Genomic DNA, 15,394 nt, shown 5'->3' with positions numbered 1-15,394 from the left:
ATCATCTGTACACATTCACATTAGAAAGGAAAAAATGCCATCAGTATGCACCTCCAATATTTGACACAGGACAGATCCCACCTACCTCGGCCATCACGATATCCTGGCACTTCTTGATGAACTTGTTCTCCGCCTTGACGATGGTCTGCAGGAACTTGAGGTACTGCACGTTGCGGCCGTGCGTCTCGGTGCAGTGGACAAAGTGCTGCACCACGCGCTCGTTGATCTCGCTGCACAGCTGGAAGTTATTCATGAAGATGTGCTGCATGGTCACCGCCTCCAGGATCTGAGGAGGAAGTGGGGGGACATAAAACATAGCTATTTAGTAGGGATGTCCGATATTGGCTTTTTTGCCGATATCCGATATGCGATATTGTCCAACTCTAAATTTTCGATTCCGATATCAGCCGATACCGATGTCGATATTTGGGTTATTTTTCCTCAAACCTAATTTAGGTAACATTACATATCTCCTGTTGTGGAATTAACACAACATGCTTAATGTTATTGTGATGCCCCACTGGATGCATTCTTGAATGCAACAAGGCTTTCCAAATGTTAACATTGTCTGTGCAAAATAAGAAAAATACTTCAACTTAATTTAAGGGAAAAGTGCCATGTTTATTTTAATTTTTTTAATGGTCTCAGACAACAGTTTGGATTACACTCTCCCTGAGATAATCTTGACAATGCCCACAACAAATAGGGCAAACTTGACTTCACAAATGATAAAACATTGTACCTGAACAACTATGTGCAACATAGCAGTATGTTTCTTTAACTAAAACTCAATAACCTTAATTGAATAAATGCACAAATATGAGTCAATTACAATGTGCACTGTACTGCACAATTTTGAAAACATTTATTTGAGCTATAAGAAAAAAAAAATAATAATAAATAAAAAAACGGTTTTGAGGCAAAAAAAATCCGATACCGATATTGACAGATATTACATTTTTATGCTAATATCGGGCCGATAATATCGGTGGGCCGATAATATCGGACATCTCTACTATTTAGTGATACCGAATACACGCCAAAGTACCAGAAGGTAGAGGGTTGGATCCCCAATAGGACTATGGATGCATCAAGGTTGCCCATGGACATTGGGGATGAACAAGCTAGTCCTAATAGCTTATCTTTACTCACTTATTCCTATTCAGGGCAAACATACATATATGCATGAAATCAGAACATTGAATCAATCAAAATGTGATATTCGGCTGTGGATTTCTTCCTGAACATTAAGCCACAGGAATGAATCTTAGTTCCATGAGCTGTGAGGTGTGTCTCTCCTCCACACCAGCTTACCCCGGGGTTGAGGAACAGGTTGATGTGTTTGTGAAGGAGAATCTGGTTCTGCTGGTTCCCCGCACAAAAGTTCTGCAGGAACTCATGAGCCAGCTTCATGATCTCCTCCATGCGCACATCCTCACCCTGGAGGACGTTGTAGAAGGAATACGCATCAGGAGGCCATGCATGAGGCCCATTAACACGACATAATGATGGACAAGAATGGATAAGGATCATTGATCTTAAATGATCGTCTTCATTCTAAAGTGCCCTCCCATTAAAGGTGCTAAACACGACTTATCCCAGCCCTTTGTTGTATCTGTGGTATGGAGTACGATGATATGACGTACCTTCTCATAGGGGATCTGCAGGAGCTCCAGTACCACGCTGTGAGCCCCCATGTTCCTCAGTAACCTCTGCTGCTGCTTCCTGGTCTTCTTCCCCGATGCCCCCTCCTGGATACACAGCTTACTGAGGCGCAGCAGGATCTACACACACACACACACACACAAGCACACACACACACACACACACACACACACACACACACACACACACACACACACACACACACACACACACACACACACACACACACACACACACACACAGGTGTCAATCAACTTTTCATCATTTAGATGTATGCAGTCAAAGTGAACTTGTGTCCTTGAGGAGCAAGTAGAGGTTAGGCTTGTACTAGCTCAAGGATGTCTACAGCTAAGCAGCAGATATGAGGCGATGGAACCAAGTAACTGTTGTACTGTTCGGAACATTGGGAGTCAGCCACCCTTTGCCACTCTGACACTATTCTGCTCCCCCCTCCCGAAATCTCAGTGGAAGCAGCAATACAACCAAAACCCCCAAATGGATGGATGGACTGAATAGATTAGTGGTACCTCCTTGACGACTCTGTAGTTGTAACAGCTGGCGCTCTCCGACTTCTTTTTGTCTGATCCACTTGAGTCTCCCTAAGCAGCAACACAAGCCAAATCAAGGCAATGAGACGAGGAGTCAAGATGAAGCCACCTTGTATAAATCAGTGTGTACATCATGCAACCTTAATGATACAACTCAAGTACTCTATTGATAAACAGTGCCTGTTGGATCCTGTTTCTTTTTGCCTTCAGCGCCGTCAAACCTTTTTCTTGTGGTCGGACTCTGCAGGCCCGTCCCCATCGTTCCCGTCCTCCCCCTGCCTCTTGTAGACCCAGAGTTCAGACTTCTCCACGATGGAGCGCAGCTGGTCCAGGTCCGACTTGATCTGCTTGTAGTTGTCCACGTCTTGGCTGGTCACCAGCAGCTGGACCTGGATGGGTTGGAGAAGAAACTTCTGGTAAATATCGACCACCCTGGAGGAGCTTGCTTCTCACGGTGGGGCGTGGGTTGAGCTCAGTGAATTATGCTGCCTCCGATAGTCGCCGTGGGCCTCTACAATACCGGCGCTGCCAGAAGTGTCAGCCACCCACGTCGGCCGGCGGAACCACGGATGGAGCGCCGGACGCGGAGTCGACCCACTGCGGATGTCCCACACACAAGGATACTTCTGGCTTTAAGTGTATTTAGGGTTATAAGTTTACGGTCGGCTATTATTTATACAGGACTTCATCGTAGTTAAGTCTTTATGGGCCAAGATTCTGAAGACATCAACTGACGTAAACCAAAACCCAGTAGAAAAATAAAGTACCACAAAGGTCCACAAAACTGCCAAATGAAAAGGAAAGAAGACGAGAGTTCAATGTTATGGAGGATGTCTCCCTTCCCTTACACTTCCCATCTGGGGTTAATAGAGTCATCTGTTCTTAATGTACCTGTTTGAAGGCCATGAGCACCTCCTGCCTCTGGCTGAAGTGTCTGAAGAGGAGGTGGAGCGCGCCGGACACCAGCGGGGGGTAGTCGTGCATGGTGAGGTGGAGCAGCACCCTGAGGAAGGTGCGGCCCCCGTGGTCGTCCAGGTCTAGGGGGGTGTTCTCCTCACTGCGGAGGGAGAGAGAGAGACACTCGGGAGAATTAATGGATGACATCCACAACGATTTACACAAGCGACCCCAAGTCAAAGTGTTGTTTATCAAATGCACCGTAGAACATATGGTCATTCTGGGTAAGGCAAGGGTCAACTGCACATTGAATATTAAAAAAAAAAATATATATATATATGTATTTTAATTTAATTAAAATAAATGCAACATATATAAAAAACGTATTACCTTAAATTACCTTGATGTTCACTATAGCTTTATATTATTATTATTATTATCATCATCATTACTACAATTATAGCTTAAGATGCATCACCTTCCACCAAAGATCCCTTCAGCCTGTTCTTCAATGTTCTCAAAGTCCAGATTACCTAGTCACAATGAAAATAAGCAGCAGATACCAGTTACAAATCAAGTGATGGCTGAGTGGGGATGAACCACTCAGCTCTGTCCAGAGGCCTCCATGGGCTCTGTGTCTGTGTCTGTACCTGTCAGGGGGTTGACCCCATCCTGGCTGGTGCTGTTGTCTCCCTGGGGGTTGCTCTCGTCAAACTCACGCTTGAAAATACACAGCAGGCACGAGATCCTGTAGTCCAGTCGCACATTCAGGATAAACTAAACTCATGGAAAACACAACAGAAAGACCACATGTCAGCAATAGAGGAAGACGTATTTTTATTGTTTACAGACTGTTGACGATTGAGAGCAAATATGGATAATCTATTTACATAAATTAGGTTTTAGATTATTGATTGACAGTGGGCCAATATAAGTATTCTACCAATAGTTGTATTTCATATTTGAGCTGCAGTATTGAGGAGACTATGAAGGGGAGCCACCTGTAGGATCTCGATGATCTTCAGCTTGGTGTCCATCACCATGATGTCCTCCCTCTCGGGCTCGATCTGAGCCTTGACCACGTCTCCCTCCGGCTGGTGGGTGGGCGTGGTGGGCAGGAAGCCCCCGCCACGCAGCACCACCTGGGTCATCAGCTCCCCCACGCCGTGGATGGACTTCATCACGTTGCTGCCTGCTGCACGTAGAGAACACCAACCATGAGCAACACATAGTTCTGAATAGTAAATACATAGTATGATAGACTATCTATGAAAATAGACTTACTCAATACATACTAATACTCAAAGTAATTGGTATACAATCTATAATATAGGATCCCAAATAGAATGACTAAAAGATGTATCTCATACAGATATCTATTTGGCCTCATTTGATCCATACGTTGAAATTGAATTAGAAAGTGTGTATTTATACTGTTTACTAGCCCTGTTTTAACAGGTCTCTAAGCTGCTTTATACTGTTTACTAGCCCTGTTTTAACTGGTCCCCATGCTGCTTTATACTGTTCACTAGCCCTGTTTTAAATGCTCTCCAAGCTGCTTTATACTGTTTACTAGCCCTGTTTTAACTGGTCCCCATACTGCTTTATACTGTTTACGAGCCCTGTTTTAACTGCTCTCTAAGCTGCTTTATACTGTTTACGTGCCCTGTTTTAACTGCTCTCTAAGCTGCTTTATACTGTTCACTAGCCCTGTTTTAACTGCTCTCTAAGCTGCTTTATACTGTTCACTAGCCCTGTATTCAATGGTCTACAAGCTGCTCTATACTGTTTGCCAGACATGTTTCCGGCACATTCTTGACATTGAACGTGACTCATAAGAAAGAAACAGTAGAAGTTGTATACTGACTGAATGGGAAAGGAGTCAATCAGCAAATTATCATTTTGGTGGGAAAAGGATATTAGTATGTTTACATCACATCACAAAGTAAGGTTTTAAAACAGACACAAAATATTAAAAAGACCTGCTGTGTCACACTAATGACAGTTTGAACATCCATTCAACTGTTAGAACAAGAACCTTTGGTCTCCTCCTCTTCCTTCTCCAGCTTGGTGATGGGGTAGATGGTGCTGACGTGGACACAGTCCAGGATGTTCAGCAGGATCTTGGTCAGACGCAGCAGGTCTCGGAAGTTGTAGAACCCAAAGTAGATGAGGTTTCTCGCCAGGTTCACCACCTTTGTAGAACAGAGGTGAACTTAATAAAACATATCCTGCAAACGCTGTCTTCCAATTCCTATAGCTAATCTACACTCTGTCCATTCATGTTCGTAGAAAATTATGGTAAGATAAGATACACTTTATTATCATTGGAAGGAAATTAGTCTTGGACTCCAATGCTGTCCCATATAGCTGCTTTACATCATATAAATAACAATACAAATGCAGACAATGCATACATATAGGAAACAAGCCACATATATCATACAACATACAAGAAACAGTGCAATTCACACACACACACACACACACACACACACACACACACACACAAACACACACACACACACGGGGGTCATGATCAGTAGTACTATTGCACAATTTGTTCGGCCCTGGGGGCATTTAGGATCCTTATTGAGGTGGGAGAAAAGGAATTCCTGAAGCGGTTCAGCCTGCAACTGGGGAATCTGTAGCGTCTACCCGATGGTAGAAGCTGTATTCTGTGTGCAGAACATGTGTCTGATCAGACACAATTTTCTCTTCTTGTCTGAGCACAGACTGTTCGTAGATGGACTGCAAGCTTTTCAGACCTCCCCATCTGAAAATTGCTTGTGTAGTCCTTAGAATTTCCTAAATCTTTATTGTATGCCTTAATGTTCACCTCCACACTTGACACTCAAACAAATTACTATGTAAAAGGGAAATGTCAATGTTATTCCATTGCAACGCATCAGAGGCGTTTCCTAGGAGAGCCTCACCTCAAAGGTGAGCTTGTTTTTCTCCCTGTCGTTGAAGGGGATGTTCTGGGACACCACCTCCCTCAGGTAGTTCTCCACAAACTCCATGGTGAGACAAAAGCGCTCCTTGATCTCATCCCTGGTCGTCCCGTCGTTGTCGTAGCTGGATAAATACAGAGAGATACCGGGTCGTACGAGCCATTTCCCCCGCACCCGCTCGGTTGCACTGATTCATGTGGACATGTCTGCCCTGGGTCAGGATTAAACACAGCCCCGCATTATTCTCACCGTAAGTTAAAAATGTTGGCGGTCTACTGAGTGTACGTGGGTCAGATGTGGGTCCAAGAAACGCTCACAGAGCCTGGTATGCTCCTACTTACATCTTGTAAATCATGTATGGAACCACTTTAAACGGTGCCGATTTTGTTTTCATGGTGGTCAAGTGGACGAATTTAGGCTTTCTGCAGGACCTTCACTGGTTGGATGAGGATTTTGATTTTCTGCTGTTATATTCATTTTACTTATTGAGTCCCATTTCACTGATTTAGTTGAACAGCTTCCTTCAACAAAATTCAATTCATATACCAGTTATATTAACCTATTATACTATTTAATGTTATATACAATATATAAAATGATATATATGTATATATATATATATATATATATATGATGCATATAGATTATATTGAATTATTTTTATTTATATTACTGTAATATACTAGTGCTTTCTAGTATATTATATCTTTATATATAAAGCATTTTTTATCTTTCTAGCATATTGTGCCCCAGATAGGTAGTTTCTGCACATCTGACCATGAAAGACATGAGGTTGAACTGGACATGAGACTGGACTCACTCGTCGATGGCGATCTTGGAGGGGATCTCAGACCAGAGGCGGGCGTACTTGACGGGCGTGACCTGCTCCTGGGGGTCGCGGTCCACGTGCATGTGCAGCATCATGCGGCAGAAGGAGGCGCGCAGGTCAAAGGGCAGGTCTTCGTCGGACATGCAGCGCAGGATCAGGTCCACGTCCAGCTGGCCCGAGATCTTGTTGATGGCCAGGTACTGGCGGTCCAGACACATTCTAGCAAACAGGTTCAGCTGGTACCTAAGGGACAGATCAGGGTAGCTGGATGGGTGAAGCTTATATGATAGCTCAAGCTAAAGTGCTAAGCAGCTGAGTTGAAATATAGTAGTTCATTTCTTTATTAATATTCCGTTTTGGTAAAAGTCCTGGAAGTGTACTCTTGAATATTTTGAATATTAAAGATGTTTTTATATGATTTAATATTTGACGCTTTAAAGTTGGAGTAGTTTGGTATACTTTATAGAATCCATATAAAATCCAATATAAAAATAAAATTAGTATCAGTGTGTGTTTGTGTATACTTATGTATGTGCACACACGCGTGTGCGCTCGTGTGTGCGTGCGCTCGTGTGCTCGTACGTGCGTGTGTGTGTGCAAGCATGTATATGTAGACACAATGCGAGGCCTCGGACCTGTAGTAGCTGACCACCTCCTGGTCCTCCTTCTGCCCCTCCTTGGCGTCCTGGGCCAGCTCCCTGATGCTCTTACTGCGCACCTCCTTAGAGGGGTCCTTCCAGAAGAGCCACACCTCCTCCTCGTCCTCTGCCTCCAGGGAGGGGCTCTCTCCGATGGCGGCTGGCTCGATCTCAAACCTGGACAGGACCAACCTGGGGGAACCAGAGGAATCTACACTTTTTTTTTTTGCCATTTATCATGAATTTTTATTCAGATACATGTCATTAATGAGTAGGTAGAAGTTAGGCGTCTTACTTAACGATGCCTCAAAAGGTGGGCCATGAAGTTTGACACAGAACCTTTTGGCTGTGAGTCAAACAGCTTACCACAACACCGTTCAGCCTAAGCCCCTTCCAAGACACCACCATCTTATCTCCCTGTGATCTAGTCAGACGGTCTGCTTTGCATTGCTCTTTTATGTATCTATTGCTCTGTTGAAGAGGTCTCCTTTTTTCCCTTTGCTCACTTTTTGAGTCCTTATAATGATTTCTCACAAGAATGAACATTTATTAAAAATATGAATCATCATAAGTAAACAAAAAGACGGACAGAGTGGTCCGTTGAAGAGGGCAGCCTACTTGGTCTCTATGAGGATGTCTGCGTTGGCCGGGTCCAGCACGGCGTTGCAGATCAGCTCCTGGGTCACAGGGATGGACTTGTTCATGGACACACACAGATCCGACAAGTAGTCCAGGAACCTGGTAGACACAACAAAAACACAAACATACAGAAATGTCCCGGGACACCGGAGATGAGATTTTGGCGAAGCCCGTGGTAATGCAGGCCTTGTTGCCAGTATTTACCTTTGGAGGCTATGATGGGCGCTGAGGGAAACTTAATGGACTGGAACCACTCGCAGCAATATTACTTTAAAAGGCGCCATTAATTCAAAAACGGCTGAATCAGCACCAGTTCCTATTTCCTCAAAGACAACTCGACAGGACTTCTAAAACCTGGCCCACTTTGGAATATTTGCTACGAGGGGACAAACAACTTACAGTGCCCGAGGTTCTTACTGGACACCGTTCGTCACACTGGTTCAGACTCTGAATAAATCTCCATGTTTCTACATGTTTTAGCAGCTGCTGTAGAATTAAATTAAGCCCAGTATTTGGGATTACGGTTAGGTTAGGTTTTAACCTAACCCAAAATGCTAAATTCTAACACTAAACTTAACCCAACCATAACCACCATGAAAGGTCAAAAACCAAAACCAAACCCCTACCCCAAACCTTATTGCTAACTGTTAACATAACCCAATCAACTCAAAGCCTGACCCTGAACCTAACACAACCCCTATCCCTATCGGAACCCACCCCCAAGCCCATAACATGACCCAACCTTGCCCTCTACTCATTTCAATTTAGGGCATTTGGCAGACGCTTTTCTCCAAAGCAACTTTCAATAAGTACATTTGTCAGAACAGAGAGAAAAAACCCTAAGCCCAACCTAACCTCTACCTCAAACCCTCACCTAACCCAGGGTAACCCAGACCCAACCTTAACCCCCAAGCCTCTGCCTCTGCATCATCACTGGTCTCACCTGGGCTCCTGGTTCTTCCGCACCAGGGTGACGAAGGTGTCGATCTCGGCGGCGGTGATGTGTTTCTCCAGCAGCTTGCGGTTGTTGTGCAGCAGGGCCGTGATGGTGTCCTCGGCCAGCACGTCGTAGCCGATCTGCTTCTGCATGAAGCGGAACTGCTTGGCGATGTACTCCTGCAGCCAGGATGGGGGGAACACAAGGGGGGGGGGGGACACAGAAGGTGTAGGAAAATGAGATTGGAAGTCTCTTTGGTATACTATAGGGCTTATCAGATGTTTAGTTCGTGACCATGTAGGGGTTAGGCGACTAGGATATGTCACCTGAACGTGACTTTGTTGACAGATCTCGTGGGCGACTTGTGTTGCCTTTCCCATAATATTCTCTGCGTCAGCACGAGCTGTTGAAATATTACTCATGATGGAATGACAAGACACACACCGAGGCGCGGATGTGGTATGTTTTTATGGTTACCTCTTCTTGGAAGTATGACTGTAAAAGGGGGTTTTAAATAGCGATCCTCTTACAACAGAAACTTTTGCCTCGTTTTAGAGGAGGCTATGTGTCTTCCAAGTTCAAACGGTGCACATGGGAGGAGCGACTGTGTGACCCCGCAAGAAGGCTGAACCAACCGCGACTCTGCATGCAAATGCTTTCAAATAGGCCTGCAGGTTTACCTCAAGAGGGAAGGGGTGGCGGCAGCTCAGGTCATGCTGACGTGGCCCAATATGCATATTCATCAGTTATGCAAATATTCGACAAGAGGGGTAATGGTGCAGAGAACGCTGCACGACATCATTGCCCTTATTTAGAACTAAAGTTTAGAAGAGCGTTTGCCCTTCGTCAGTTGTCACTATTTTGAAAATATATCAACAGGATTATAACTCAAAAACTCAGGGTGTGGGGGGGTATTACTGAATATTACTACAATATTTTCCCTTGGTCAGTCAATTTCATTTTTCAAATTTTCAGAAACAATCTTCTTGGTAATATGCCACGGGTAGGGACAGGTGTTCAGAGGAGCCTTCCGTTGGGGGCCGGGGGGGGGGGGAGGGGGGTTAAAGGCCCCGTGTGGGCCCTCCTCCTCACCTGGTTCTTGCGGTAGTCCTGCTGGGAGTGGCGCAGAACGCGGTAGCAGAGCCGGCAGATGTGCCTGAAGGGGGCGTGCCTCTGGTCCCCCAGCTCCTCCAGCCGCAGCATGGGGCCATCCCCGCTGTCCGTGAACGGGGCCTGGAGGAGCTTGAAGATCTGCAGAGGGAAGGGCCACGGAGCCGGAGAGATGAAAGACCAGGCCCCTTGAGTGCAACCTCTCTTTCAAGTATCTTCTATTAAATATTTGACATTCATGACATAGGCGAACATTGCCTCGTCACAATCTTTTTAAAAACGACTACTTTACAATCTGGAGAGGGGAAAAAAGAGAAAGAAAGAGCTGTGGAAGACGATGACTCGACCGACCTGTTTGAGGATGTTCTGCTCCCTCATGAGCTTCTGCCTCTCCCTGTTGGGCTTGTTCACCATGATCTCCAGGACGTCCTGCCCGCTGTTGGGGATGTCCACCACGAAGAACACCAAGTCCTCCAGCAGCTTGGTCACAAACCTGGATAGAGACACAGAGACTCCTTACTTTGTGGTCATAACCATTACACACATCATATACTGTATATCATCCTTAACACCTACCCCTATCAATACCCATCATTACAATAACACCCATCATTTCCCATTATCATAACCCCGGGCGTTCGATTCATTACACCAAACATCATCAGTCCCATTAAACCTATGATTATCATGAGTCCCATTATGACCATAGCCATTATACGGTAATACACTGTAGGTCGTCTATCCGAGTTGTAATGAATACACCATGGTTTTAAATGCTTACTGCTTGTTCCATCAAGGCCCCAGCACCTACCTCCTCTCATTCTGTGTGATTGTCCCCTTTTCCAGCTTCCCGGCAATAGAAGCCAACACTTTGCTGGCATCGTTGGCGAAGTCTAGATCACGCACTTCAGCGGGCGGCACGGGCACAATGGCAAACGCCTCTTTATCCTCCTTCACTGGCGAGGTCCCAATCTGAAACAGTTTATCAATTGATCATTCACTTCTTCCACAATAACCCCTTTAAATCCAGGCTGCATATGCAGAGATTATTGACACATACATCCCGGACTATTGACCGTGGAGTATAGATTGTGGACCACCGATCTTGGATTAAACTTCATGGACTACTGATCATGGATCATACATCATGGAATGTACATCATGGACTATACATCCCGGCATACCGTACGTGCAACTCACCCGTAACATGACAGGCTTCTCCTCCTCCTTGTCGATGGGGTTGTTGGTGCTGTGCACCCACGTGTTGGTGCACAGGTGCCTCAGCCTCACGTACGAGCTCCTAGAGGGTGGAGGCAGGACGTGATGGAGCCATGTTACGGGTTGACCCGAACAGTGAACTCTGTAAGCTTTCATTTCTCACACCTTGGTCATAAAGCTGATGTGTTGTCCATAGGACACCGTGAGTGATGGTAAGTGGCAGCTGGGATTAATAATAGCTTGGGGGACGAGGCCGCGGGGGACGAGGCCGCGGGGGACGAGGCCGCGGGGGACGAGGCCGCGCCAGACAACGACGCGAAACGAGCCACGCCGGCCGCAGAAGCAGCCATGCTACGCGCCGGACCGCCCCTGCTCCGAAAGGCCGCCCCGAGGCTTCAACAAAGGGTGGAGGAGAGTGGCAACCCGGCCGTTGCCAATTAAGGAGATGAAGAGCACCTGAGGAACCGGTGGAGAAGCAGCTTCAATAGCCTGCTGCTCCACTCATTCAGGGGTCTCTCTCAGCCATGGGGCTCGTGCCGGGAGGGAGCCGAGTGAGACAGTCGCGGGAGAGGCCGGGAGCGGGAGCCTCACCGACGGACGCCCTTTTTGCCCCAGTGTGGAAGGAACTTGAGTTGCTGTATGATTTCCCCTTTCTTTTGTGAGCTGCAGTAATAAAACCGTTGCAGCGCAACTGTGCTCGAGCGTTTGGTTCGGGTTCGCAGCCGCCGACGACCGGGGCTGCCACAGTGTGTGTGTGTGTGTGTGTGTGTGTGTGTGTGTGTGTGTGTGTGTGTGTGTGTGTGTGTGTGTGTGTGTGGCCAGGGGGGGTAGGAGGCCAACTGTGATATCCCTTCTATATTAATGTAGCGAAAATCAACATAAATATATATCTATAAATTTTAAGTGTATTTTTTTAATTGATCAATTTATTAAAGATATGTTATTTCCCAGTTATAAAATGAATTGCATAGTTGAATAAGCATCTTTAATTTATACGTTTATGTCATGGTCAAGTGGGTCTTGTAACTCTAAGACGTCTAAGATGTTTTTAAACATGAGGCGATAATCCCGCAAGGACTCGTGTCTTCATGACCTGTCACTCAGCGCCAACGGCAGACCCTGGCAACAACAGCTTAGTGGCCCCTGGTGTCGTCGCTGTCTGTCTCCCTCGCTCTCTCCAGCCACGGCCACTACACCTAATCCACGGGCCTCATGCTGTGCATGTGCCGTCCCTATACCCTGCCCAGCCTGGACCGCATTCACTTTCTTGGCAGGTGTTACATAATGGTTAACCCAAAGCCTGCAAGGCTTATCCCTCTCCCTCCCTCCCTCCCCCCGTCCCTCCCTCGGGTTGTGTCAAAGCCAGAGACGCCAAACAACAGCGGCGGCGGCGGCGGCGGCGGAGGCGGAGGCTGGATGCGTGCGGGAGGGGTCACCTGACTGAGCCCCACTCACGATAGGTGGCTTTAGGCGCGGCGTGTCCTTCTTATCGGATGGCGCACGGGGGGAAATTCAGAAAACCTTTCCGACACGTGATGCCGCTCATGCGATAAGGGGAAGAGGAAGCGGCGAAGGATAAACAAATCCACCCCGGAGAGGGAGGCCAGGTGCAGGAGCAGGCGCCGACTCGCACACAACAAAGCACCCGTGGGCCCACGCACACGCCGTATGCGCCTGCGTGTGCGTTATGGGTTTGGGTTATTGATCTCTTCCTACAAGATCGATTCATCTTTTGCACTTCTGTTTTAGTGCCTCATAAATGAATGCACAATCTTTTGTTTGATGTCAGCATATTTCCGCACGTTCTCACACATAAACCGTCTATAGCAGTGCTATAGCAGTGCTGTTGTGGGTAAAGGTGACATTTCTTCATTGAATGTCATAAACGGACCACAATTATACATTGTTATACTTTTGCAAACAATCGTTGCCCTGGTTAATGATTCCATAATGAAATGAGCTTTGTATACCGTGAAAATGCACACATACACTGACACGCATGACGGGGACATATTGAAGCCTAAATGCAAGAACAAATTAGCAGTAAACAGAGTGAAGGGTCAGGACAGAGCTCGTTGGATGACTGCTTCTAGAAACAACTCTCTAGTCCAGTGAGGTATCCCCACCATGACACTCTTTCAGAGATGTCACGAGGGCCAGCAGGACTCATGCATGACGGCCTCATACCTACAAACTAGCGTGTGTGTGTGTGTGTCTGTGTGTGTGCGTGCATGCATGCATAAGTGTGCGTGTGTGTGTGCGTGTGCATGTGTCGTGGTTATGTGTGTGTCTCCTTGCATGTGCGGGCTGGGGGGGGGCTCACACCTGGGCACCATGGAGTCCCCTCCCCTCAGGGTGGTGGGGTCCAGCTCGAAGATGGAGGAGATCTCCATGCCATCGGGGACGGGCACCAGCGTGTACATCACCTTCCCCTGGGGCGCCCGGAGACGGGCACGCAGGGCCTCGTGATCCGTGTCCAGCTAGACATCCAAAGAGAACCAGGCTGAAGGTGTGACTGATCAGAACTGATATAAACTGAGCCGGACCTGGGCCCTGGGACACTTCCTCAAGGCCCCGACAACTCATTCCATCTTCACATATAAAAAAAACAAATAGGGGAATCATAATAATAATTTTTAGATTGTCAAATATATACGTATGTTGTTGTGTAAATATACGTATGTTTGCTGTTATACTATGCATATTCAATCAGTCCAGTCCCTTGACGACACATTTGATTATGAGTTCTCCTTCAATGACTCTTAAAAAGGTAATTGGAGTTGAAAAGGTTATTGAACTGATCAGCGTATAATTATCGCAACACCCTCAATTCTGTCGATCATCTCATTTAACAAGCGTATCATACTGACCCAAAATTAGCCTTGAGAAACAGTGGAAAATGACCAAGCCCTTGATTACAATTAATTTAACAATAGTGGCCCCCTTAATCTAAATGAACTCCCCTGCTCTGCACCTTCCAGTAGAATGGATAGAGCCTTCCGATGGTCTGTACAACACTGCCATCTGGTGGTGGTTTCTAAAGCACATGCTTCAAAAGAGACACCTTGTGGCCAACTACTGTCACAGCATCCGTTGCAACTCAATCGGATTAGGTAAAGAAGGTCAATTTAAGACCCATGCAGAATTCAAGTAAATATATCGAACAATGTGGAAAAATAAGGAACACTTAGAAACAGCAGAGGCAGAAAGCCCAAAACAGGACAAAGATGACAGGCCGAACGATAAAAAGACAAGGCTTGACAACACTGTTAGTGACACCACATAATAATGGACAGTACCTGGAAGTTAAAAGGTGTAAAGTCCGCCACCTGAGAGGAAACAGAAAGACCCAGTGAAGACCCAGTTAGAAAGCACCATGGTAACGAGACAAAGAGGAACATAGAGGAACATAGAGGAACATGGGGTAACATGGGGTAACATGGGGTACCATGCGGGTCTGGAGAAGAGAGGAGGTGTACTTACTGAGGACCTCTGCTCGGCAGGCTCCTCCTCAAAGTCTGGGTTCACCTGAGTAAAAAAAGACCCATTGCTTGAATTCTGTCCCCACCCTCTATCCCCATTCTCTGCTCTGTAAACGTTATGTAATACAGAGCCATTTAGTTAGCATTGTGCTATCAAATTATTGACATCATCTAACTGTTTGAGAACATAATGTTCATGTAACAGCTGGAATTGATAACGAAATAGATAGCAGTCATTAACCATTCAGTCTTTCTTAGTACACATTTATCCAACTGACTTACAGTGGATTCAGATACATGTCATGAAGGGGGCACTCACACTAGGCCATCTGGCCGTGGCCGTGGCCGTTTTCACACCTAACCGTGCTCAACTGTGCCAGTGTGAGTGTGGCCAGTCTGGCCAGGCCAGGCCAACTTGGCCACTTGGGAGAGGTGTGCTGCTACGGTACGGGCCGCCACGGTACAGATGCTAATGAG

General features: G+C 46.4%; 1 protein-coding gene across 15 annotated transcripts in view; it reads right to left on the bottom strand.

The window, feature by feature from the left end:
• Positions 1–15,394, bottom strand: part of itpr1b (inositol 1,4,5-trisphosphate receptor, type 1b) — a 97,793-nt gene that overhangs the window by 66,129 nt on the left and 16,270 nt on the right. For 10 of the 15 annotated variants that reach the window (XR_003979117.1, XR_003979116.1, XM_030373877.1 and 7 more), the window contains exons 11-32: positions 14,919–14,963; positions 14,735–14,764; positions 13,761–13,915; positions 11,418–11,517; positions 11,029–11,189; positions 10,569–10,710; positions 10,200–10,358; positions 9,114–9,286; positions 8,150–8,269; positions 7,529–7,723; positions 6,885–7,136; positions 6,047–6,188; positions 5,149–5,305; positions 4,112–4,305; positions 3,761–3,887; positions 3,589–3,643; positions 3,105–3,270; positions 2,435–2,602; positions 2,193–2,264; positions 1,647–1,784; positions 1,315–1,440; positions 86–286 (exon numbers count right to left, since the gene is read on the bottom strand). Coding sequence is in view for 13 of the 15 variants with exons in the window: in XM_030373877.1 (XP_030229737.1) it covers positions 86–286; positions 1,315–1,440; positions 1,647–1,784; positions 2,193–2,264; positions 2,435–2,602; positions 3,105–3,270; positions 3,589–3,643; positions 3,761–3,887; positions 4,112–4,305; positions 5,149–5,305; positions 6,047–6,188; positions 6,885–7,136; positions 7,529–7,723; positions 8,150–8,269; positions 9,114–9,286; positions 10,200–10,358; positions 10,569–10,710; positions 11,029–11,189; positions 11,418–11,517; positions 13,761–13,915; positions 14,735–14,764; positions 14,919–14,963 (3,078 nt within the window). In the remaining 2 variants the exon portion in view is untranslated. The remainder of the gene's footprint in view (positions 1–85; positions 287–1,314; positions 1,441–1,646; positions 1,785–2,192; positions 2,265–2,434; positions 2,603–3,104; positions 3,271–3,588; positions 3,644–3,760; positions 3,888–4,111; positions 4,306–5,148; positions 5,306–6,046; positions 6,189–6,884; positions 7,137–7,528; positions 7,724–8,149; positions 8,270–9,113; positions 9,287–10,199; positions 10,359–10,568; positions 10,711–11,028; positions 11,190–11,417; positions 11,518–13,760; positions 13,916–14,734; positions 14,765–14,918; positions 14,964–15,394) is intronic. The other 5 variants (XM_030373880.1, XM_030373881.1, XM_030373871.1 and 2 more) reach the window with 1 other exon arrangement.

The sequence above is a fragment of the Gadus morhua genome, chromosome 13 (genome assembly GCF_902167405.1).
Source record: "Gadus morhua chromosome 13, gadMor3.0, whole genome shotgun sequence".
NCBI lineage: Eukaryota > Metazoa > Chordata > Actinopteri > Gadiformes > Gadidae > Gadus > Gadus morhua.
The sequence above is the reverse complement of the archived record's forward strand: the minus strand, read 5'-3'. Positions and strand labels throughout refer to the sequence as shown.